This window comes from Paramisgurnus dabryanus, chromosome 19, assembly GCF_030506205.2.
Source record: "Paramisgurnus dabryanus chromosome 19, PD_genome_1.1, whole genome shotgun sequence".
Taxonomy (NCBI): Eukaryota; Metazoa; Chordata; class Actinopteri; order Cypriniformes; family Cobitidae; genus Paramisgurnus; species Paramisgurnus dabryanus.
The window spans coordinates 9836630-9861917 of record NC_133355.1 but is presented as its reverse complement, the minus strand read 5'-3'; the positions used below and the strand labels follow the sequence as shown (position 1 = coordinate 9861917).

The following is a 25288-nucleotide window of genomic DNA, read 5'->3' as shown; positions in this document are numbered from 1 at the left end:
GGTGTGGTCCTGGTCAAGACAATCTCCTGAACTCCAAACTGAATGTCAGAATGGGAACGAAAGGTGATTTAAGCAATTTTGAGCGTGGCATGGTTGTTGGTGCCAGACGGGCCGGTCTGAGTATTTCACAATCTGCTCAGTTACTGGGATTTTCACAAACAACCATTTCTAGGATTTACAAAGAATGGTGTGAAAAGGGAAAAACATTCAGTATGCGGCAGTCCTGTGGGCGAAAATGCCTTGTTGATGCTAGAGGTCAGAGGAGATTGGGGCGACTGATTCAAGCTGATAGAAAATCAACTTTAACTGAAATAACCACTTGTTACAACCGAGGTATGCAGCAAAGCATTTGTGAAGCCACAACACGCACAACCTTGAGGCGGATGGGCTACAACAGCAGAAGACCCCACCGGGTACCACTCATCTCCCCTACAAATAGAAAAAACAGGCTACAATTTGCATAAGCTCACCAAAATTGGACAGTTGAAGACTGGAAAAATGTTGCCTGGTCTGATGAGTCTCGATTTCTGTTGCGACATTCAGATAGTACAGTCAGAATTTGCCGTAGACAGAATGAGAACATGGATCCATCATGCTTTGTTACCACTGTGCAGGCTGGTGCTGGTGGTGGTGTAATGGTCTGGGGGATGTTTTCTTGTCACACTTTAGGCCCCTTAGTGCCAATTAGGCATCGTTTAAATGCCACAGCCTGCCTGAGCATTGTTTCTGACCATGTCCATCCATTTATGACCACCATGTACCCATCCTCTGCTGGCTACTTCCAGCAGGATAATGCACCATGTCACAAAGCTCGAATAATTTCAAATTAGTTTCTTAAACATGACAAGAGTTCACTGTACTAAAATGGCTCCCACAGTCATCAGATCTCATCCCAATGGAGCATTTTTGGGATGCGTTGGAACGGGAGCTTCGTCCCCTGGATGTGCATCCCACAAATCTCCATCAACTGCAAGATGCTATCCTATCAATATGGGCCAACATGTCTAAAGAATGCTTTCAGCACCTTGTTGAATCAATGCCACATAGAATTAAGGCAGTTCTGTAGGTGAAAGGGGGTCAATCAAACACAGTATTAGTATGGTGTTCCTAATAATCCTTTAGGTGAGTGTAATTTCATTGGGTAACGAATATATGTTTATCAAATACTTTCGCTTCAAATCTGCTTCATCCCAGCCTCAGGCCATTCAAAAATACAAGTCTGATTAAAAAATGCTCATTTAAAAGAAAACAAGGAGGGTTATATTATAGATCACATATTGCAGTATAAATAAAAGTGTAAAACTTTTCATAGTTGTTTAAATTCACTTATTCACTTATTTTTTCTTTTCCAGATTTACAAGACATTCCCGAGGAAAGCGAGTCAGTCGTGGATTCCCGGGGACCCTGCGATTCACACTGCTAATATTTTTCAATTCTCAATAAGACTGACCTGTGTCTGAGAGGAACGGACTCTAGACTGAGATAGTCTTCCTCCTAACAGGACAAAATAAATCATATTTAGTGAAAATTCATTTCATTGTACATGTACAGTATTTAGGTTTATCCAGTAATTTTGCTTAAAGCTTCTGTGTGGATGTTTGCGGCATGTTAATATTCAACATGCCTTCTTTTGTGTATTATATGAATCATAAGGCGTTTGACATCCATCGACCAATTGTGATTTGGAGATGGAGTCATGCACATGGGACTTTGCACTTGATAGCGGAATGAGACAGTTTTCTTAAAGTATCTAAATCAACCAAATGTAACTGTTTTATGACCCAGCTCTCAAGGGTACCTGCAGTAACCATTCAGATTTTATACGTACTGTATGTGAGATACTAACACATACTCGTAACATATATATGAATATATATATATACATATATATGTTTTTGCTTTTTTAAGAATGTAAAACGTTTTAGTTCTTTGTGATGCTTTATTTTAAATTTATTTATTTTCCTTTATTTTGGTCAGAGAGATCAAATGTTAATTGAAAGCTTAACAAGCGAAAGAAGTCATAACTTGAAATGCAACAATGATCCGCGACCAATTTCTACAGAATGGCTATTTTATGGACATTGTTGTAATAGTTTAATGATCGCTAGGTTTTAACAGAACCGAGGGCTCTTTTATGATAAAAAATATATTGCAGTTGACTGCAATACATAGAGATATATTTGCATCTATAGCAAAGAACTTAATAACCCAGGAAGGTTTTTTCGATTGGTTTCTAAGCCACAAGTGTGCGTTTATTTTGTAAATGCCAGATGGTTTATCGACTGAAATGTATCACAAATATCTGCCAGTAATTTCAACTTGATGTGTCTTACTACGATTACATTAATTCTTTCAGTTTAGTTAAGAATGTTTTTGCAACTACTTGACTTTGTGCCAAAATTTCTTGACTGAATGTTGCTCAAATGTATTATGCTTTTATTCGGTTCAACATTTCAGGAAGCAGCCTCTTAAGATATTATTGTAGGATGTTGTTCTTCATACTGTAAAGCTGAACAAAACATAGGATTTATAGATGTCACATAAAATGTTTGTATGGAAAATGGGATGTACAAAGTTTATACAATGTTTTCGATATTGAAGTGGATATAGAAGACTGTTATTAAGACTGAGTTAAGGAATTAAAACAGTTCATATACAACATTGTTGCATGGGCTTGGCTGTAATATCCTTCATTTGTACAGAAATGTGCGCATGAAAAATCAAAGTTTGTTGTAATAACTGCTAATATTTTGACACAGTTGCAGAATAATTTGACAATTGGTTTTTAGAAAGTGGAAAAGGTGTTTTAAAGGGCACATATTATGCAAAATCCACTTTTACAAAATGTTTGGACAAAAATCCACCCTCAATTTTTTATCCCATAAAGCCAAAGCAGTCTCATTAGATATGATTCTCATGTTAATGTGACATCACACTGATAAAGCCCCTCCCCCACGGCCACTGACTGGCTGGTTAAGCTTTTCTAAATGTTTTTATTAGCACATTGTACCAACAATGCTGCTAAAGATACTATTGTCCCAGACTGTATTTAGTGGTAGCTCATTTGAATTTAAAGGGACACACATAAAAACAGCGCTTTTGCAGTGTTTGGACATGATATAACAAATGATCTGCGGGGTATTTTGAGCTGAAACTTCACACATTCTTGATACACCTGAGACTTTTACATCTTGTAAAAATTAGCATAATATGTGCAAGGTAAATATTTAAAACTTTGTTTTGTGTGTGCAAACACAACACAGAATGCTTTACTCAGCTAGTGTGCCCACATATTTTACAAAATACATTTTTAATGCCATATATCTGAGATCCATTTCCAGCAGATCTTTCTTCCTGGCTACCAACTAATCCATAAGACAATGTCAGCCAACAGATGAGTATTAATAGCTTGATGGCACAGCATAGCTGGCATTTAAACACACACACACACACTTATATTCTCCTAATCCATCACTTTACTGTTCTCAGCAGTGTGTGTAGGAAGATTTTTTTTTAACAAAAGCAAATAGACAGACAATGATGTAGGTATTGAAGAAAATGTGATTGCAGTCCAACAGAACTACATAAGATTTATAATTTAAGTGCTCCGATTAAAACATTCTGTCATCTTTATTCACCCTCAGTTTGTTACAAACCTGTATAAATGTCTTTGTTCTGCTGAACATAAAGGAAGATATTTGTAACAAACCAAGAAGCAGGAGCACCATTGATAGTAGGAAAAATAATACTATGGAAGTCAATAATGGCCAAAAATAGTTTAGTTACAAACATTGCTCAAAATAATATCCTTTGTGTTCAGCAGAAACTTTACAGGTTTGTAAAAACATGAGCGTAAAGAATGACAGAATTTTTTATTTTTGGGTGAACTATTCCTTTAAAGTTTAAAGGACACCTATTATGCGCATTTTTACAACATGTAATATAAGTCTAATGTGTGCCCAGAATGTGTGTGAAGTTTCAGCTCGAAATACTCCACAGATCATGTCCAAAATGCTCCTGTTTGGGTGGGAGCAAAAACGCACTGTTTACGTGTGTGTACCTTTAAATGCAAATGAGCTACAGCTCCTCACTTCCTTACCAACAGACACAGATCTGATTCCTGTGAATGCAGTCTGAGACAATAGTATCTAACTATTGATATATGGCGGACAGCGTACAACTCACAAGGGGTGGAAACTACGGTAATGCAGGACTGTCAGTCAGTGGCCATGGGCGGAGCTTTATCAGTGTGACGTCACATTAACAAAAAATCAAAATGGCATGTCTAATGAGACTGCTTTGGTTTAATGAGAATTAAAACAAAGTGGATAGATTTTTTATTGTATGGTTGCCAATACACATTTATGTTCGTACACCTTATAAAAGTGGATTTTGCATAATAGGTGCCTTTTAAAGCATTGCTTACTAAACGAAATATGTAAATCCATTTGCATTTTAGGGGCATTTACTTAGTTATGTTTTACACTAAAATATATATTTTAAATAATAAAATATTCAAATATTCTAAATAATAAAATATTCAAATATTTTAAATAATAAAATATTCAAATATTCTAAATAATAAAATATTCAAATATTTTAAATAATAAAATATTCAAATATTCTAAATAATAAAATATTCTTTAAATAATAAAATATTCAAATATTCTAAATAATAAAATATTCAAATATTATTTAAACAATAAAATATTCAAATATTTTAATTGAAAAATTTTGCATATTACTTAAATAAGTATATATTAAATGAATTATTCTTAATAAAATTTAAGAGTAATAATTTAAACTAATATAATGTTTATTTGTTCTTAAACAATGAATGTGAACCTTACCATCGCCCTTTGACTCCGAATAGAAGCTCACTTAACCTGACACCATGCATTGTCCCTTGACATCAGAAAGTGCAAAAAACTTCAAAGGCCCTGTCCCAAATGGCAAACTCCCGACTTGTGGTCCTCCTCAGAGTCCACACTTTGATGACATCATGTAGTGCAGACTTTAGGGACCCTTGATATGCGAGTCCACATGGGTGCAACGGAGTCGTATTTTGGGACAGTAGGAAAAGAACTTGCCTGTCAGTGTGAACTCATCCCTTCTATCGTCTGATTGGTCTGATTACTCTTTCGCAAGGACTTCTGGGTTGGTAAAGTGCGCGAAGCCTGCTGCAGTCAATGGGGCAAAGGGGGCGCTGATGAGCACACTTCGAAGCATAAAAATGAGAGATGGGACACCCTATGGACTCGTAGACTAAGCGAGCAAGCGCAATTTAAGGCTACGAGACCGAAAGTCCACATGAAGTGCGCCATTTAGGACAGGGCCAAAGTAGTAGAGCATCACTCTTTTAGTTTAATACACTTTTTGTCCAAACTTTTAACTTGTATACATTAACTTTGATCTATTTACTCAGTTAACTCTGTCTATGTCTCTTAACCCACAGAACACTCTTATATGGCTGCTTATACATGGTTAAGGATACCACATTGTCTTTCATTAAAAAAAATCTGTAAAATGATCATTGTGGTGACACATGAGCCATAAAGGGAAGAGTGCAGCTAGGGATGCAAGTAATGTAACACACACACACACACACACACAGAGGGACAAACACCTGTGCCTGTCACCAACACGGAGGCTTTGTCTTATTATAGCTGAAGCTGATCTTTGTCCATTGCCTTTTGTTCTTTTTCCTTTGTCATGTTTGACAAAGTGTCCTGCATGTACATTCACAATGGATTTCATGGGATGATGTGCACAATCTATAGATAAGCAGAATCTATAGGTGAAAACATTTTGATCGAAAAGCTCAAGAAATAACAATACAGCTCTGTCCCATCAGTGTTTATGCCTGTATTAGGTGAGCTATAACAGTGGATGGGCGGGGCTTGTTGGAAAATGGGAGGGGTATGATGCTTCTGATATAAATGCCATCCCACTGTGCCTAGCTGAGTTTGGTCTCTCCCAACTTTACTCCCCCTCTCTCTCTCTTCCTCCACGTACCTCTCTCGACCAGCTCCTGTTCCCAGGGCACGGCTGCCCACCTTTGGTTACCCACAGCACAGTGCCACTTTCCTCATCTATTTCTCCTACCGTGAGCCCTACCCACCGACCCCAAGATGGAAGCCGTCAAGAAGAAGATGATGATGCTCAAGCTGGACAAAGAGAACGCTTTGGATCAGGCCGAACAAGCAGAGACCGATAGGAAAGGAGCAGAGGACAGGAGCAAACAGGTTAGACTGATAAATAAAGGCCAGAAAAGTCCATTTCAAGAGGTTAAAGCTAAAGGCTCCAAAAATTTTAGGGCCCTTAAAAATGTATGAATGCTTTTGCATAACAAAACAAAATTTTAATTCAATGGTATTTATTTGGCCAAAATATAGCACACATTTTTATTTACAAAAGTGATCTCGAGGTAGTGCTTTGCTAAACTGTATATCTAACATAATCAGGAGAAGGTAGTAAATAGCCTATAGAAAACAACCCACCTTTGATAGGGTCACCTAGTGCCAATCTGAACGGTAGAAGTGATACTGCGGGCAAGAATGATGTGAGCATGTGTGAATGCGTATTATGGTGTATGATTCATGAGTGATAATATTTCGCACTCTTCTTCACTCCCCGCCCCACCGTTTCTTTGTTTCTAACAGCATGAGGATGAACTCATTCAAATGCAGAAGAAACTTAAAGGAACTGAGGACGAGTTGGACAAATATTCAGAGGCTCTGAAGGACGCCCAGGAGAAACTGGAGATAGCTGAGAAGAAGGCCGCAGATGTGAGTGATGGCCACAGACACACGCAGACAAATGCAGCATCCCAAACGTTACTCCGCCCCCTTCATTCTTCTCATATTTTTCCATGCACTCCTCCACAGCTGACTCTGTCACTTCCCGTTTTTTGACTGTGATGTCAATAAGTCTCCGACTTCTATTGTCTCTGGTGCGTCTACCCCTTTAAATAATCTTACTGTAGGCTAGCATGCCCTTCCTCGGTCTACTTTTATATTTTGAGAATAGCACCCCTAAACTTCGCTTTCAACCACTTCAGGTGTTATGTAGACCATCAATTTTCAATGTCTGTAACAAACACATAACTCGCACTGAAAAGGTGACGAAAAGTGATTCAGGCCCCAATAAATAAATTATAATAATTATCTTTATATTATGGTTATGCAATAGAAAAAAACATTTTTAGTTCCCCAAAGAATTTTTAGTCTTGAAAGATTGATTTATTTCTTATTTATTTATATTTTTATATTTATTTCACTGTTAGAAAAAAGACCAAAATATTTATTCCAGCTGTCACTAGGACAGTAACCTTTAAAAAGGTCCTAATATGTACCATTAGGTAGGCCTACAGATATGTATTTTTTTTAAAGTGTCAAATGCACAATGCTTTTTGGAAAAGCCGGCATGAATATTTATGCTTATATAAATAATAATGCTATATTATATATTTGCTTTTACCTTTCAAGTTTAAACTGACCACAGCATAAGCACCTTAAAATATGTCATTAACTAGACAACTATAGTGTGCAAGTAGAGCTGGCCATTGTGTAACTTGATTCCCGACAGCTAAACTAAGCCTGTGCCATCATACCCATCAACCAAGCATGTCCATCTATTGCTCGTTGTTCCTTTGTTCTCCATATAGCAAGGACACCTGTTGTCATAAAGTTTGGCCTTCATAAGATGGTACTTGTGGGATAAATACAAGAGGCTTTGTACACCATTTCAGACAAAAGTGGACAGGGACATATAAAACTTTTCAGGATAAGCTCTGGAATAAGTGTTTGTTTTTTAGCTGTAGACTGACAACAACAATTACCAAATTAAAATGCTCAAATGCTCTGTTATTCATGTAAGGGAGACACGCCATAATACACTCCCAATTAAAATGCTCTATTATTCATGTTAGTACCATAGGGAGACACACCGTAATAAAATGTTGTAATGTGAGGAGGATTCATCTCTTTCAATCTGGCAACCCCTATAAAGACAGCAAACAGGAGAACAAAAGCTTGCAGCGGTGGGTGAGTGTGGGTTGCCTCTATTACAGCTGTCGATCTAAATTCTATTTTCATCCCAACCTTGAGTGAAAACTTCAGTGCGAAACTATCACTTACCTTTTAACCCCGCACGGTTAGAAAAAACTTTGGCCGAGTTTAGGGATCATTTTAAGCTTGATTCAATTAATCATTCAACATCACGCAGTGAGCATTTGGATACTTGGATACTTTAAACAGACTTGTCTAAACCGGCTCCTGTGCTGTCCGGTGTAGTTATGATAAAATGTTAGAGGTGCAAAACCTGTGTGCACTTCTCTAAAACTATATATATAGCTGCTGTGTGGTTGAACTGAAATAGAAACTGTCATAGATGATGTTTAATCTATAAGGATTATTTAAATCCCACTTATGCATTATGTCTACAGCTGCAGTGAGTTGATATGAGAATGTGTTTATGTGTGTATCGCGGAGGTCAAATGTAAAGACTTTATGTTAAACCTTATCACATTTAACCTTTAAAGGAGCATTTCACCCCTAGAAACATTAATCTTTATTGAAAGCGTGTCATATTTGTAGTCGAAATGTAACATACATTTAGAATTTGGTGCCTATCTGACCGAGAAAAGGGGTGTTTGTAGTCTCACCTCCTCAACAAAGATATTGGACTTCCTTCTTTCAATGATGCAAAATGATGATTTTTACATCATTGAAAGAAGGAAGTGCAAAACAGAAATCTGGTTTTCTCCTGTCTCAGCGGCAACTGAGGAAATGATGCACGACCATTCAAAATCATGACTGGGGTTCTAACTATACAAAGCTTAATGCAAATGGGTGAAGTGTCCCTTTAATGTAAACAGGCCCACCCTAAATGAGGCCATTGCGTCTCTTATCAACTTGCCTCAGAATGCAAGGGCAAGACAAAATCATTACTTTGCACATACTGTTTTAATATACGGACACAAATATGAAAAACAAAATTATGAGTACTGTAAATACTGTAAATGCTAGAAAGAAAGAAAGAAAAAAGAAAGCTGATGAATAAGCTGTACTGTATGTAGATCAGTGGATCTCAACCTTTTTTTACTTTAATGCCTTCCAATTGTCCACAACATTTAAAGTGCCCTCCACTCACATTTTAACTCCATTAAAATATTAAAGAGCTTTGTCTCACCAAAACAATGTTTCTTGAGTATAAAAATGTTATTTTACGTCATCTTGAAAAGTTTAACATTTGTTGAGGGCCCCCTAGTGGTCCCTGCCCTCTGGTTAACAAACACTATGTAGATCCTTTGGCGCCATCGTCTGGTGAAATGAGGGTACAGAAGTAAAATGGCTATTGTCAGAGTTGTTCTGCACTAGTGAAGGAATGCAGGAAGGGAGAGTCAGGAAATGACGATACATGATTTTGCATTATTTCTCTGCAGCTGAATGATTCAGTATCAGTCATCATTCCTATGCCTTAAACATTGCATTAAGCTAAACAGTTAACACCATTTCAATACTAAAACAGTCTTCTTTAAACAGTTTCCAGTACTCTGAAGTAAGAACGTCAGAACGATTGCACATTCTACACCACATAGTGAAATCAGGCAGTATTACAACAATAGTCTTGTTCAGTTTTGCCCAGGCCTGCAAATTCAGCCTGTTCTGGATGCTTTTTTAATGAGCTAATGTTCAGATAATAAAGGCTATGGGGAAATCTCTAACCATTCTTAAAACTTTATTAAAATATTTAAGAATACAAATAATCAATGTTATTACAAGAACACCTCAATGTGAAAATTTTTTTTATCCTGTCTGTGAAATCTAGTATCATAACCTACTTATTTTAGCATCAAAGTTTGATTTCATGACCTTATTAAAGATATTTTCACAGAATGTTTTTTACATTACGTAGGATGCTTTTATGTAGAAGACAAAGAAATGACTCTTACTTACTGCCATAACACCATTTAGACCGTAAAGACAATTGTTTCTATAGAGCCATCTCAACAAACCTGATGCTCCAGTGTTACTTTCTGTCAAATTAGCAAATAAGATATAAAATAAAAGCCTATATATTTTGCTGTTTTGCACTTATTCAGACAGCATTGAGGCAAACCACCAACGCCATAGCTTGTTCAAAAGCATGGCCACTTTATATGAATCATAAATGATATTTGTAAATAGCCTATGTGTGTAACTGTGTAATTTTTTAGAAAGGTGACAAATCATAGTATTTCCTTTTTTTTTTTGTAGACATACCAACCTCAATCTAAGATCAAATCAATGATAAAATGATAACTAACACGAACCTTTGTTTTACATTTGATTTTGACAAGATTTTTTTATTCTAAACAATGTAGATTTCAGCAGTCTTTTATTATATTGCAACATACTTGATCTTGCGCAATAGAGCTTCCTAAAATAAGCATTAATTTTATTATTCAGATAAGCAGGCCTAAACTAAAATCAGTCAAACCAGAAATACGTCTTTCAAAAACCCCTGTCTGATCACTGATCAGACCAAATCTGATAATGTGAGCTACATCCTAGATGACCGTCTGATTTATTCATTCACATTCCTGGGTAAAGGAGTGGTCTGAAATGTCGTAATGATTTGTGCGGTACGTCATCTACCTGGCCAGGACACGTGTAAAACAGGGGGTGGCCTTTCCGTAAAAATTACCCAGGTGGCCCAAAACTGCTGACCGTAGATCATCTCCGAAACGGGTAGCCACCCATCCCGCTGGGACTTGACGCCGCGCCGCCTCTGATCCAGGATCAGCGATTATACCTCACTTTTTGCCCTTAAACCGTTGGAGACAGGGTGGGGTTGTCCGGAAGTACTCTAAAAAAAGAAAGAGTTTAGGCAACTGAGCAAACTGTGTGAAGAGAAAACCCGGGGAGGGAAAGCAAAGACTGCATGACATTTAGACCCATTCATTGATTTGAAAAAGAAACTTGAAGAACGGTTTCGCCATTGAAAAGCATCAAAGCGGAAGCCAAGTGAATTAGGAAAACTTGCCACGTCCTTGCTTCGATTTAAATAAAAAAAGGTTAACTTTAAGACGAAAATCGGGCTTTAAAACATTTTCCTAAACGATTTCATTTGCATCTGAGTCAATTTGGTCGAGGTAGCGTTGCTCCAATCAAAAGGCAAGCGTGCGCGTAACATCTGATCCTCACGTTACTTCCACTCTCGCTGCGTTTGACTTGTTGGCGGGGCGTTGGTGCCTTTGACTTTTTTTCTTCACGGCTCGGTCCACTCCGCTGCTTTGGGGCTGCTCGACAAGAGTCCGATTTATTCGACCACACTACTCCTAAAGTAACACAGCACAATGGCCGGATCCAACAGCATCGACGCGGTTAAGAGAAAAATTAAAGTTTTACAACAGCAAGCGGATGAGGCAGAAGAAAGAGCCGAGATTTTGCAGAGGCAGGTCGAGGATGAGAAGCTTCACAGAGAGCAGGTAAGCGTATCCATACGCTAATTAATTTCACTTTAACGCGTTCTCAATGCGTTGTATTTGCAACAATGTGTCGCGGTCAGATACAACGTATCGCGTTTTCACTTTCACGCCCTTACAGCTATGAGAAGAATTTCCGTAAAAACTCAATTTAATATCTGTTACTAAACGAGTTTGCATCTATAAATGTCACGTGTCGAAGATATAGTGGTGCATAAGCTGTTATATATAAGAGTGGATGATTTACGATCTTACAATGTAAGGCAAGGATGGGCCGGTGAGATAGTTATTGCAAAATTTCCAAGCTAATGCGCGTCGAGTCATCTTTACCATTTTAATTGGATCTGCATATTACTTGATAAGATGGGCACCACCTAAAAAAAGATTGATTGATGTGTAAATGCATGTAAATATTTGCGATCTGTCTTTGTGTTTGGATGTGCTAACCGCGGACGGGTTTATCCCATCCTCTCAGTCTCGCACATTGTTTGCCTGATTTTGCGGGTGAGGCCTAAAGGAAGTCACTGAATATTTCGCGCTTAAACATTTACAATCTACTAGTTTTAAAAAGAAAAATCATCAGTTGGGTTGTATTGTCATGTCCATGTAATGCTTTGAACGTCGTGTAGATGTCGGCGCGTTATCATTCGCGTATGTTAACATCTGGGCCATCAGGTGCTCATCTCGGCACTTTGAGCTGGTGCTCGCGCATGTCACATCTGCCCGCTGTGTCTCTGGCAACTTTTATGAGTTTTGTTTTAATAGACACTCGTCTTGAGTCGACATTTTTTCGATTGAGGTCGCTTATCACTCAAGCGTGCCTTCCGTCTCATCGGCATTACGTGAGATGAACTCGCCCTGCAGACTTTAGATTCCTCAGTCCTTATTTGGAGCGAAACTCCAGTGTTTGTTAGTGGTGTCGTCATATCCGGAAGCCGTGCACGAGCGCTGAGAGAGGCTCATCTCAGCTGACGAGGCGCGGCACTCAACCTGACCAATGAATAAAACTATACACTTGATATCAACTAAATCTTCAGTATTCTAAAAATATATATATTTTTTATTTCAGTTAACTTTTTTATTTATTTAAAACTTAACGATGGGTTTACTACAGTAACCATTGTTGAACTGTGGTATTTGTTGTGAAGCCATAGTAACCACACATTTACTATGGTTTCACTACCATAGTCAAGGTTTCACCTTGCGATTTATTTAAACTATGGTAATACAACTGGTTATCAATATGACAAAAGCCAAAAACACTATACTACATATGGATTTTACTACAGTGTACTATAGTAAATGGTAAGTAAAGTATGCCAGTAATTTTTTCCTAAGGGTATTTTGCTGTGTAGTAAATGAAAGTGATACATTAAATATCAATACCTAAAATACCTGGTATGTACCATTGCGGCTTATATTTACAGGGTTAGAGTAGTAAAAATAACACTGGACCATTCAATAATCTGCATGTTGGGTGCTGTACCCCCCAAATTCTTTATGGGATTGGGTTTTTGACTCATGGTTACCAAAATGCCATATCTATAAGACAACTCTGTGTCAGTTGCAGTGAAAAGTGTGCCACTCCGCTCCAAAAATTTCCACAGTGTCATGCTTTTCCAATATCTCATTGACTCTGGTTTCCACATTTGACACACATTGCCAGGTCTTGTGGTTTCTTCTTCCAGCTCATACCAATCTTTTCCCATCTTCCCATTCCTTATTTCATGCCACGCTTGTGTGGCTCCCAAAGTTCTCTGGAATAGTTTATCTCCTCCAATCTCATGTTATTTTATTACATGTTTGCGTTGTAGGCTGAGGCAGAGGTGGCGTCTCTGAACAGGCGTATCCAGCTGGTTGAGGAGGAGTTGGATCGTGCTCAGGAGAGATTGGCCACAGCCCTGCAGAAGCTGGAGGAAGCTGAGAAAGCTGCAGATGAGAGCGAGAGGTGCGACCCTGAACACATTTCTCTTAACTAAATAGTCCACTAGTTTAAGACAAATGGTGTTAAACACATACTCTTGACAATTTTGTACATAGGAAATATGGAAAAGTTGAATAAGGAACATTTGTGGAATAAAAGAGCTTTTGTGTGCACAATACTATTCAAAATTCATACTTTGGTGTTGATGTGCATTTTCCAGAAACAGTTTTAACGTTCAGACCATTTGAATTTTGCATGATTAATGAATTAAATTGAATAAAATGATACGTTACTTATTAACATTGGATATTATTCATGGTCCCATCACCAACATCTGGATAAGTTTAACATACACAAATTTACCTTGCTTAAACATGCAATATTGCTTTTGAAACATTTATTTAGGTGATCTCTTTCTAAATATGTGTTCATGTGACACATTCTGTACACTGCTAGGTGTGGTGCATCGTACCACACTGTTGTCTAATCAAACACATTGAATCATAATTTGATGGTTTTTAGTCATCCTCTCCTCCTCAATTCTCATTGCTTTCTGATTCACTTTCATGTCCATCTCTTTTTTTTTTCTATAGAGGGATGAAAGTAATTGAGAACAGGGCTCTGAAGGATGAGGAGAAGATGGAGCTCCAGGAGATCCAGCTTAAGGAGGCCAAGCACATTGCTGAGGAAGCCGACCGCAAGTATGAAGAGGTAATGCCTTAAAAATCAACTACATGGCTTATGGACCAAAGCATCTAATATTTTATTGTTTCTTCCTACTAAATGTTATTTTTTTGGGTGTCCGTTACAGGTGGCACGTAAGCTGGTTATTGTGGAGGGTGAGCTGGAGCGTACAGAGGAGAGAGCAGAGCTTGCCGAGAGGTTAATCGCAGATTCTACATCACAATTCACATAAACACACATACTCCAGTGTAGCTCACACATACAGTCCTATTTTTTCCCTCCATTTCCCACTGTGTCCATTTGAAGCTTAAACTCATTGTGCTCCTAGCGTGAGAAAAATGCTCAATTTGCATGACAATAGGAATGCTCTGTCATAACCATAATTCTCCTTAGTGTGCGTGAGTGGTTTCATTGCTTTGACTCCATCTTAAATTCATATCTCCCCTCTCATTTGTGTTTGGGCATGTGTGACCTTTGACCTGACATACCTTCCCCTCCCCGTTCAAACTAACAGCCATGCCAAGCAGTTGGATGAGGAGCTGAGAGCTCTTGACCAGACACTGAAGAGTCTCCAGGCCTCAGAGGATAAGGTACATACCCCGCTTGAAAGATTTTGTTTGTATGTGTTTGACTATTCGGCCACGTATGTGTTTATCTGAAACGTGGGGACCACGAGAGAATGTTGGGAATGCAATGCCCGCATCGTAGCGGGATCTAAATTTTGTATGTTTGAGTGACAGACATAGCCGTCAATGGAAAAGAACTCCTCCATCCAGCCCTCTTTAGTCTGTGCTTCAACTGTTTTACCTGGTTTTTTCACCTGTCCCTTCATCTTTCCTCTCATCTAACCATTCACTTTTAGGTAGCGTTCTTTTGCAAATCGCATGAGTCGCTAACCACAAAGCATGATAGAAGTGAAAATGCTTGATATGCATGCTTGTATAACAAGCTTCAGACAGTCACCGCGCTTTGTCATTTTTGCCTGAAGCTAAAGCTTACGTGTTCATGTTCCTCTAAGAGACACTTTTTTTTCACAATCATATTCGTGCCTTATTGTGCTTCAGACCAACTCACAACACCACACGCTACTGTTAGAAAACACACCGCAATTCTGGCACAGGGCGATGATCACACAATTTTTTTAAAAGAGAAGTTCACCCAAACATGAAAATGTATTGCAGACATGCAAACACAAGTTATGCACCGTGCCCTGCCTGGTTTTTCCATACAATGAAAGTGAATTCATTAAAGCAAGCTCCCAAATGTCAACATGACTTGGGTTAGCATTTACATTTAGCGTGCATTTATCCAAAGTAAGAAGAAACGCTAGACTCATGTTTTTGGAAATCATCTCATACATAAATCGTGTGAAAAGAAACCCTATGGATTACTGTTGTGGATTGATTTATCTCTTGTATTGCTCAACATTGAAATGAAGACTGCAGCTAAGCCTGCCAAAAATACCGACATTTGGTATGAAAATCAATTTCATGTTTGGGTGAAGTATTTCTTGTATCAGGTTTCATGTAGAGTATCTATAAAACAATCATTTCTACAGTTTATATGTGTAACATCATCCCGATTACTGTGCTGGCACGACCGGCCTGTCATCTCTGTCCTGTCCCTTCTGTCTCTTTTCTTCTTCCTGTGAAATTAAAATGGCTGCTCTGTATGTAGCAAATGCGCTGAGCTGGAGGAGGAGCTGAAAAATGTCACCAACAATCTTAAGAGTTTGGAGGCCCAGGCTGAGAAGGTAGGGTGTGTGTGTTTGTGCGCGATTTATTCTGCACGATTTTTGGTTTCAGTGTGATTTTGAAGGTAACAAGGGACTATGATTCAATCTTGCAAATTGCCTTCCAGGCAATCGAATATAAGTTCCCTAATAACCAAAGCACCAATCTGACTGGTCATGTGAGCATAACTCTAATTTACAAGTGGCCTTTTGCTCGTGTATGGCTGTATGTCACCATCCACAGCGAAAGGCCATATGTCGGACCGGATTATGTGGTAGACCGTTACGTCAAGGAATTGCATAAGTTGTCAGCCATATAGAATCGAGCACAACCGGTCAAGCCATAAGAAAATGGAGCAGATGTCATTAGTTTAATGATGCAGAAGTGAATCTAACGAATGCCGTGTTGCATGAAATGACACTTGGCAGATTGTATGCTCATTTACATATATTTGCAGCGTGATGTGTGTACAGGTTCAGTAAAAACTGAATTGATGAATGGTTACGGTTTGACTGTGTGATGTGCATTACATGCCATCTTAATGTGCTGGGACTCAATATCCAAAGATGTCCGTTGCATGTGTATATAGATCAGTATTTCATAGCATGCGATTTAAAATTGCAGTAGCACTAGAGGAGCTCATATGTAAAAGCCTTTATACGCTGCCTCCGTCAAAAATGAGAATCATATTAACCAAATCCTCCCTGCACATATTATACGTTCAGCAAATACTTTTGCTTCAAATCAGCTTAATCCTAGCCTCAGGCCATTCAGAAATACTGGTTTGTTGGCAGGATCCATTAATAAAAAATGTTAATTTATAAGAAACACGTCAGAGGGTTTTGCATCCGAGCTCATCAATTGTCTTAAGTTTTGTTGACCTGTCACACAGGCAATTTCTTTGAAGTGGATGAATTTCGATTTGATTCCCTTTAAAACATTGCCAGTGCCAATTTTACTACTTAACTATTTGGGTGTGGGTAACCAGATGACCATTCTGACCGCTGATTCTGAACCGATAAACAAAGTAGTGCAGACTGTGGGGTCAGCTCGTTTTGCCCTGACACCAAGTGGATAGCACCCAAGTAGCACATCTGTTCTGCGCCTGTGTGAGTAGATAACTTTCTGTACCAGCAGGTGGCAGTAGTTGGTATTCATTACTCAAAATGGAAAACCGGAAGAGCTAGTGACTTCTGGAATACAAAACGCAAGAGAATGCTCGCTTACCAGTTTCCATATTGAGCCACCTACCTGTTTACAGTATTATGTAAAGAATAATTGACACCGGGCCCGTTGAATTATACGGAAATAATACACAACCTAGGTTGTAACATGCGCTGTGAATGGTTATTTTTAAGACATTTGACAGGTAAGGTGTGCGTTTATTGAAAAATAATGCATACCAGTGGAACATTGCTCAACCAATCAGAATAAAGCATTCAACAGCCTCTTGGTATAATGATTGATAAATTGTTTGTTTAATGATTGATGGGTCACTTCTACATTCAGAAAAACCCAACCTTGCATCCATGTGGAAATGTAATGAAGTGAGATGTATCGAAGTGTTCGTGAACTTCTAAGTTCGAAATTGCTCAAGTAGTGTTTGTCTTCGCACGTACCTGTTTTGTTGATGTTGCAGCTGCATTCCAGCACACGTCCTGATTTGTTCAAGTCACAGGCAGCACCTTTACGAGCACAGTCGTGGCATCGCAGGCCTTGCACAACAGCAGCAGGCCAGGGCTCAGCCAGCCTAAAAACATCTAGGGGAAAAATGCAACGTCAAGTCAAAACAGACAGCTGCGCTGCTCTTAAAGAGCTGTTGTGGAAAAATGCTATGTCAAGTGACATGAAACTCGGTTTGAAGTGTGCATAGTTGAAATATTCTCACTTTTTTCTCCCCTGACTCATTTTCTCTTTCCCCCGTACAGTATTCCCAGAAGGAAGACAAGTATGAGGAAGAAATCAAGATCCTCACTGATAAGCTGAAGGAGGTAACATGCGATTACATGAACATTTGCTTTTTGTCATAGAAATGATGTGTGACCCTGTCTATGAAATCCCAGCTAAAGCCTTATAATCTAATCGAGATTAGGGCCATCAAGTTTGGTTTCAACCATTGATTTCAGTCTTTGATGAAGATATCAAGGTTATATGTTCACAGAATGTTCTTCATGTAGAAAACAGTAAATCACTTAAAGGGACACTCCACTTTTTTCTCATTTTCCAGCTCCTCTTGAGTTAAACGTTTGATTTTTACCATTTTGGAAACCATTTAGCCGATCTCCGGGTCTGGCCGTAGCCCTTTTAGCTTAACATCATCCATTGAATCTGATTAGACCTTTAGCATCACATTAAAAAATAACCAGAGTTTGGATATTTTTCCTATTTAAAACTTGACTCTTCTGTAGTTACATCGTTTACTAAGACGGACAGAAAATTTAAAGTTGCGATTTTCAAGGCAGATATGGGTAGGGCTATACTCTCATTCTGTAATAATCAAGGACTTTGCCGCCGTAACATGGCTGCAGGAGGCGCAGTGATATTATGCAGCAGCCGAAAATAGTCCCCCTAGTAACTTTCAATGGCAGGGGACTTTTTTCGGGCATTGCATTATATTGTTGTGCCTCCTGCAGCCATGTTACGGCAGCAAAGTCCTTGATTATTACTTCAGAATGAAAGTATAGTTCCTACCCAAATCTGCCTAAAAAATCGCAACTTTTAATTTTCAATCAGTCTTAGTACACAATTTAACTATAGAAGAGTCGAGTTTTAAATAGGAAAAAAATCGAAACGCTTTGGTTATTTTTTTTTAGGTGCGATGCTAATGGTCTAATCAGATTGAATGGATTTCAAAACGTTAAGAATCAAATGTTTAACTTTAGGGGAGCTGGAAAATGAGCCTTTTTTTAAGTGGAGTGTCCCTTTAAAATGGCTTTAGCTGGGTTTTCACAAAGTGGGTAACAAAATTATAATTAGAAATATGACATTTTTCCACCGATAGCCGATTAATCAGAACGATATCGGCTGATATCGATAGTTTGGTGGTTAAATTAACAAAATTCTAAAGATTATAATTTTCTGAGTAGTATTCATTCATATAATGACCATTAATATTGAACATTAATATAGTGATGTTTCTTCACATTTTCTATACACAGAGCTTAAATTAATAGCATTTTCCTGTTCTTTTTTTGATTGACGGGATAAAACAACCATGACTCTTGGCTGTTTTTTACTATTGGCCAGTAGCCGATAGTGTGAAAAATTGCTTTTAATTGGCCGATATTGGTGCATCTCTAATTATAACACTTTCTTAGTTATGTTTCCATTTTGCATAACAGTTTCTATACACACTGTATACTTAGTACTGCATAAACCGTTTTATGTTTATGGAATATATTAAAGTGAAATGTTGTGTGCTGACCAAACGTGTTTTTTTCTGCCAGGCTGAGACCCGTGCGGAGTTTGCCGAGAGGTCTGTGGCCAAACTGGAGAAAACCATTGATGATTTGGAAGGTACGGTTTTCTCATTCTCCTCGCCGCCCTTCCCATAAATTTCCTACAACAAGATCTTCTTTTCATTTTTATGCAACTCATATTCTATGTATAGCATTATCTCCCCGTCTGCTTCCTGTCCGCCTCCAACTGTCGTAATCTTAGTTTTGCCATTTTCCCATTTTCTAAACTTTTTGTTATCTCTCTCTCCTGCTCTCTTCATCATCTGTCCTTCCTCTTCCTTCTCTTTCTTTGGATGTGAACAGATGAGCTTTACGCTCAGAAACTCAAGTACAAGGCCATTAGTGAAGAGCTGGATCATGCCCTCAACGACATGACCTCCATGTAAATATAGGCGTGTGCATGCGTGTGGTTTTGGGTTGTGCTGTTGCCGGGTGACTGAGTCTTGCAGCCATGGCAGATTTCGAGTCTCGTGACTGAATCAGTTAGCTAACTTTGAGCTCTATAACCTCAGATCGTATACTTTTAGGATACAGCATAAAGCTTAGCTGCAGAGTTAATAGTTGACCGTATTTGTGTTGGTTTTTACTGCTTTAAGAGAGTTTGTGTGAAGATTGAAGACTTATGCTGAACAATGCTAATTTGTATGCGCTTTTGTGATTAATGTACTAATATACTACGGCAATAAATGTGTTTTCGATTTAACTGACGTATTACAAGGCATTTTTAGTCTACTTGTAGTTAGGTAATAATAGGACATTTTTAGGATCGTTTTTGCCGTCTGTTTCAACTAAACTAGCTGTTTTTGTTTCGCCTTGCCGTATGTAAATTACCTTATTCGCCAATAAGTTCAAACGCTGAATAGTTTTTATGTAAATGTGCGACATCATACGTGAATGTCATGGTATAGTCGTGACATCACGACCGTGACGTTACGGTAAACTGCAGGGATAATTGGGAATGATCTGTTTAAACGTATCTACTGTGTAGACAAATTAAGAAAATACAGTTTTGCTTTAATGCTCACATTTAAAAACTAAAATGATTAACGTTGCTCTTAACAAATGCTTATTTTAACATGCCGTGACTACCCATGCATGGTAATTTAAGGACTTCCTCGTTTTGAAATGGTGTCTCATGAGTCTATGAGTCGTTTACAGATGATGTCTGTTCACAGATAAAGAGTTTCTGGACTTTTCTTTGGCTGACCGTGACATCAAGATGTTTTCCTTCGTCTTCTCCAACTTCTGTTCATATTTGTTGCTTATTTCTTCTCTGGTATTTTATGTACTTCCTGTCTGGTGGATTTTTCATGTGTCTGTTTCTGTAGTGTCTTTATTTAAACTATGTTCTGTTTCTGTTTTCTCTGAATGAATGTTTTCATTATCAGTTCCAGTCTCATCTTTACCTGTATTCGACTCTATTCAGAGAATGTTCTCGGTATTGTTTTGTCTCTTTTTGCTTATTTTTGACCTCTGTTGTATTTTTTTTGTTTTTTGTTGAAGCCTTATCTCTGTTTATTGAAGGGAAGAAAAAAGCTCTGCTCTCTTTTGAATCTCTCCTTGTCTCTTTTTTGCAATGTCATGCTATGTTTATATCAGACCTGCACAGTATCTTCTGTGTATAAGTTTTACTGAAGGTCACGCTGAGCAATTAATCAGTCACAGGCGGTCAGACCCCCAACCCTTCCCCCTTTCAGCTCCAGCATCACAGATACACACAGGGGTGCAAACAAACCAGTGTTGCCAGTTTAAAAACTTTTCAGAGAAGCGCATAGCAACAACTCTAGTGACATTTTGGATAATCCTTAGCTAACTTCTAAATGGATTAGTTTAAGCATTGCGGTTTTAAATCAGGAACTTAGCAAATCGACTGTTTGTTGATTAGTGTTTGTTGACTACAAAAACAGAAAATATGTAAATTGTATCGGCTTTATTTAGTGAATAGCATCATTCAGCATTCAAAATTATGTGGGAAACACTGACTTAAATATGGTTGGATACAAGAATGCAGCACTTTTATGTTTAACAGAACCACATTACAAGAAAATATATTTTGCCTTAAATATCAAAAAGTAAACGTGTGTTCTCTGGTTCTCAAACTGATTTTCATAGAGCTACACCACAAAACTAGCTATCTAAGAGTACTTCATAAGAATTTACACACATGTGAAAATTGTGGCAAAAAATATGATGAATATTGATAATTTTACATGTAACATGTAAAGTACTCAAAATATTTGTACTTGTACATATTTCAAGTGTCTGTGAGTGGCAAACTTTTATTTCTCTACATTCTGATGCATAATATTGCACTTTAATACTCATAAGTTAGTTTTACTCAAGCCAAAGTTGGTGTTACTCAAGCCAAAGTTGGTGTTACTCAAGCCAAAGTTGGTGTTACTCAAGCCAAAGTTGGTGTTACTCAAGCCAAAGTTGGTGTTACTCAAGCCAAAGTTGGTGTTACTCAAGCCAAAGTTGGTGTTACTCAAGCCAAAGTTGGTGTTACTCAAGCCAAAGTTGGTGTTACTCAAGCCAAAGTTGGTGTTACTCAAGCCAAAGTTGGTGTTACTCAAGCCAAAGTTGGTGTTACTCAAGCCAAAGTTGGTGTTACTCAAGCCAAAGTTGGTGTTACTCAAGCCAAAGTTGGTGTTACTCAAGCCAAAGTTGGTGTTACTCAAGCCAAAGTTGGTGTTACTCAAGCCAAAGTTGGTGTTACTCAAGCCAAAGTTGGTGTTACTCAAGCCAAAGTTGGTGTTACTCAAGCCAAAGTTGGTGTTACTCAAGCCAAAGTTGGTGTTACTCAAGCCAAAGTTGGTGTTACTCAAGCCAAAGTTGGTGTTACTCAAGCCAAAGTTGGTGTTACTCAAGCCAAAGTTGGTGTTACTCAAGCCAAAGTTGGTGTTACTCCGTTTTATTAAAGGAGACATATCATGAAAATCAGACTTTTTCCATGTTTAAGTGCTATAATTGGGCCCCCAGTGCTTCTGTCAACCTAGAACATGTGAAAAAGATCAACCCATTAAACCATTCTTTGCAAGCATGTGAAAAAATAGGTAATTGAAATTTGGCTCCCCTTGTGATGTCAGAAGGGGTTAATACCGCCCCTAAAGGGCCGTTATAGCGATAAATATATTGGCGTTCACATCATAACGGTAATTTTATGCTAATTCGCTCGTGCGCGCGGCACATGTGCAAAGCACTTGCCTCTAATGGGATTAACTAATATTGGATATTTCTTTTAATAAAAACTTTTGCAAGTGTTTACACGTCACTGAATATGTAAATATGCTGTTCTTGTTGCTTTTACATGTAGGGTAACCAGCAGATGTCTTCAACATGCTGCGTTTCGCTTAACTCTAGACCAGTGGTTCTCAAACTTTTTCCGCGTGCGGCCCCCCTTGTGTACGGTGCATTCCTTCACGCCCCCCCCCCCAAAGAAAATTTATGACAAAAACTGTTCTACAATTTAACATTTTAATTAAACAAAACATATTATGTTATACAAAGTAGGGCTGTTGGTTAGTAGCCTTATTTTTTTTTGGCTTAATTACACATAATTCATGATAAATGAATGTATTTTGTAAAATGTAATAAAACTGGGGCCCCCCTGGCACCATCTCGCGGCCCCCCTGGGGGCTCCCGGACCCCAGTTTGAGAACCACTGCTCTAGACAGTGAATTTAGTCGTTTGTGTAGTAATATTAATTTTGAGCGTAGTCAGTGTGGGAGGAAAAAACATTACGTAGTGATTTACACAACTGAATCAGCGCTGGATACCTGAGGTAATTTTATGTTATGGACCTCAGCAATGAGCTGTCATTTCAAGTGTACGTGCACTTGAAGTTCAAATAGATTAGATTGGCTGTGAATGGTTTGTTATTCATCAGGTGGAAAAAAATTGCTCCGGGATCCCAACAATACCATTGGTTATAGTTGTGGTGTGAACTCCACTATTCTCTTTAATATAAAACGTTTTTCAGAACTATTTATAGTTATCATTATAATGTGAAAATTAATCTGCGCTATCCAACCACGGCCCTGCCCTTTAGTGCAGAGATCAGCTCATTTGCATTTTAAAAGGACACACCCAAAAATGGCACTTTTTTGCTCGCACCTACTATGTGGCAATTTTAACATGTTATAATAAATTATCTGTGGGAAACTTCACATATGCACTTGGGACACCAAATATTTAATTTACAAGTTTTGGTCCTTAAAACACAGCCTTATTTTCAAGCACAAGGGTGACTTTATGCTGTAAAGCAAAATGATAAAGCTCTTATTCAGTAGCAAGATCTGCAAAATTGGGTTTATCGTGTTATAATACGTAACTGATGTGTTGTAAGTCTTAGATGAAGCCTCAACATCCTTAGAATTAATGCTATCTACAATATCTTCCAATGAAAAGTGTCACAGTTGTGAAGTTTTCTGTAGCATTGAAACCTGAAACCTCAACTGCTGTGCAAATAGACAAACTAGTGCCAAAAGAAAATATTTTCAAGTTCCTGATAGCTCAAGTGCTTAAAAAGCCTCTTTGTTCTTCTAGGGACCCCAGATGTTTTCACTTCAAATCTGTTACAAAAAAAATGTATCTGAGAGAACCCTATACAGTTCTAAATAGTTCTTGGGTTTATGTGCTTCAATTTGATTTTTGTCGTTTGTTTCACTTTGGTATCCTTCGGGAATTTGTTTTTCTTGCAGAGAAACTGAGAGATGCTAAAGAGGAGAACGTCAAGATCCATGCCACTTTGGACCAGACCCTGAGCGAGCTCAACAGTTTCTAAAAGCCTGGACCAGGAACACCCTTTCCTCCCCATTCCTAACACCCAATTCTCATCTCATTTTCTTCCCTTCACACATGTGATTCTTTCATTTTCAACCCTGGTTTCTTTCGGGGCAGAGCTCACCAAGCCAACCAGCCAAAATATGGTGCCTCTCGATTTAAAAGTACTTCAGTCTTTTAGGAGCACTTGATAGAGGTTCACATCTCAGAAATGGTGACTTGAGCTAATATATTGGATCCTTAAAATCTATACCCTCGATGGCTTTTTTGGGCGTTCTGTTTTATGGACGTTGTGTGATCAGCACTGCATTAGCGCCGTGTTTATTCTCAACTCCCAATTTATTACTTAAGGCTGATTTACTCGCAATTATGTGCCATGAAAGCCATCTTGGAAATGTCATGCTTGGCTTATGATCCCTGTGCAGCGAAATTTAGCCGTTATTGTGATAAAGGATATTTAAGAAGCTTGTGCCTGTGGCTCCCCCACTGTCCTCTTACACCTCTTTACTTTCTTCATTCTGCACAAGTTTCTGCTGCCTGTTTGTTGGTGTTGCAGGTTTTGGGACCAAAACCACATCATGTGGTCTGTAACAGTATGCTCAACCGTGTCGGGCAGACCATCGTCTTTTTTTTTATTAAAAGCATTTGCTCCTCTTAGGAGTTTTTGGAGATGGAGTAATATATGTATTCATTTGGGTTTATCCCCCCAGCAGTTTAACACCAAACTTTACCTTTTTCAAACCACTATTAGAATTGCTGCACTGTTGTGGGCTTATGGTGGGCATCCTGCGAACAGAGGAGGCCAAGTTATGGTTTTTTCACTCCGAATGGAGGCATGTTTAGTTTTCGTTTGCTTTAAAGAGCCATACTCTAAACCAGGGAAGGTTAAAGATAAGAGGTTTTTCTTTACCGTGAGTTCAAGTCAGTGTCACTGCCAGGTTTGAAAGGTCCACAAAACCGTGCAGATCTAAATGTATTATGAACACATTAAATGGGAGCGTAATGTAACACTTAATAGTATAAGGATTTAAGGGGCGAACACGTAGTTTTAACTGGAAAGTGCCCACAATGACGTGTAATCACTTTGTTACTGTCTGTATCTTGTGTAATGATGGCTAAATTCTTTTTTAAATAAAGACCATGATTTTTACTGTCACTTAAGCATTTTTCTGTTTTTTTTCTTTCATGCTTCATACTTTATTTTAGATATCACCTGTAGTGGTTTATATAAGGCAGT

The 25288-nt window shown here is 38.3% G+C and overlaps 2 protein-coding genes across 11 annotated transcripts in view; both read left to right on the top strand.

The window, feature by feature from the left end:
• The window catches only part of arhgef2a (Rho guanine nucleotide exchange factor (GEF) 2a), a 59594-nt gene extending 56935 nt beyond the window's left edge, over positions 1–2659 (top strand). For all 3 annotated transcript variants that reach the window (XM_065288314.1, XM_065288321.2, XM_065288330.2), the window contains one exon: positions 1353–2659. In XM_065288314.1, the coding sequence (XP_065144386.1) occupies positions 1353–1423 (71 nt within the window). In that variant the 3' untranslated portion in view covers positions 1424–2659. The remainder of the gene's footprint in view (positions 1–1352) is intronic.
• Positions 2660–5964: 3305 nt separating this feature from the next.
• Positions 5965–25207, top strand: tpm3 (tropomyosin 3). Of its 8 annotated transcripts, none has more exons than XM_065288239.1 (10): positions 5966–6245; positions 6663–6788; positions 13285–13418; positions 13988–14105; positions 14206–14276; positions 14593–14668; positions 17740–17802; positions 19258–19327; positions 19573–19651; positions 20445–20826. In XM_065288239.1, the coding sequence occupies exons 1-10, from the start codon at positions 6132–6134 to the stop codon at positions 20446–20448; spliced, it is 855 nt and encodes a 284-aa protein (XP_065144311.1). In that variant the 5' UTR covers positions 5966–6131; the 3' UTR covers positions 20449–20826. The 8 variants fall into 8 exon arrangements, with proteins under 8 accessions (XP_065144328.1, XP_065144311.1, XP_065144319.1 ...); XM_065288231.1 differs by lacking the exon at positions 14593–14668 and adding an exon at positions 15756–15831 and having other exon boundaries at positions 5968–6245; XM_065288256.1 differs by lacking the exons at positions 19573–19651; positions 20445–20826 and adding an exon at positions 23970–25207 and having other exon boundaries at positions 5965–6245.
• Positions 25208–25288: the final 81 nt, after the last annotated feature.

Coding starts and splice junctions, on each gene's coding strand:
- tpm3 (XM_065288256.1), top strand. CDS start 6,132: ATGGAAGCCGTCAAGAAGAAGATGATGATGCTCAAGCTGGACAAAGAG. Junction 6,789..13,284: donor CTGAGAAGAAGGCCGCAGAT/GTGAGTGATGGC, acceptor TTTGCGTTGTAG/GCTGAGGCAGAGGTGGCGTC. Junction 14,277..14,592: donor AGAGCAGAGCTTGCCGAGAG/GTTAATCGCAGA, acceptor TCAAACTAACAG/CCATGCCAAGCAGTTGGATG.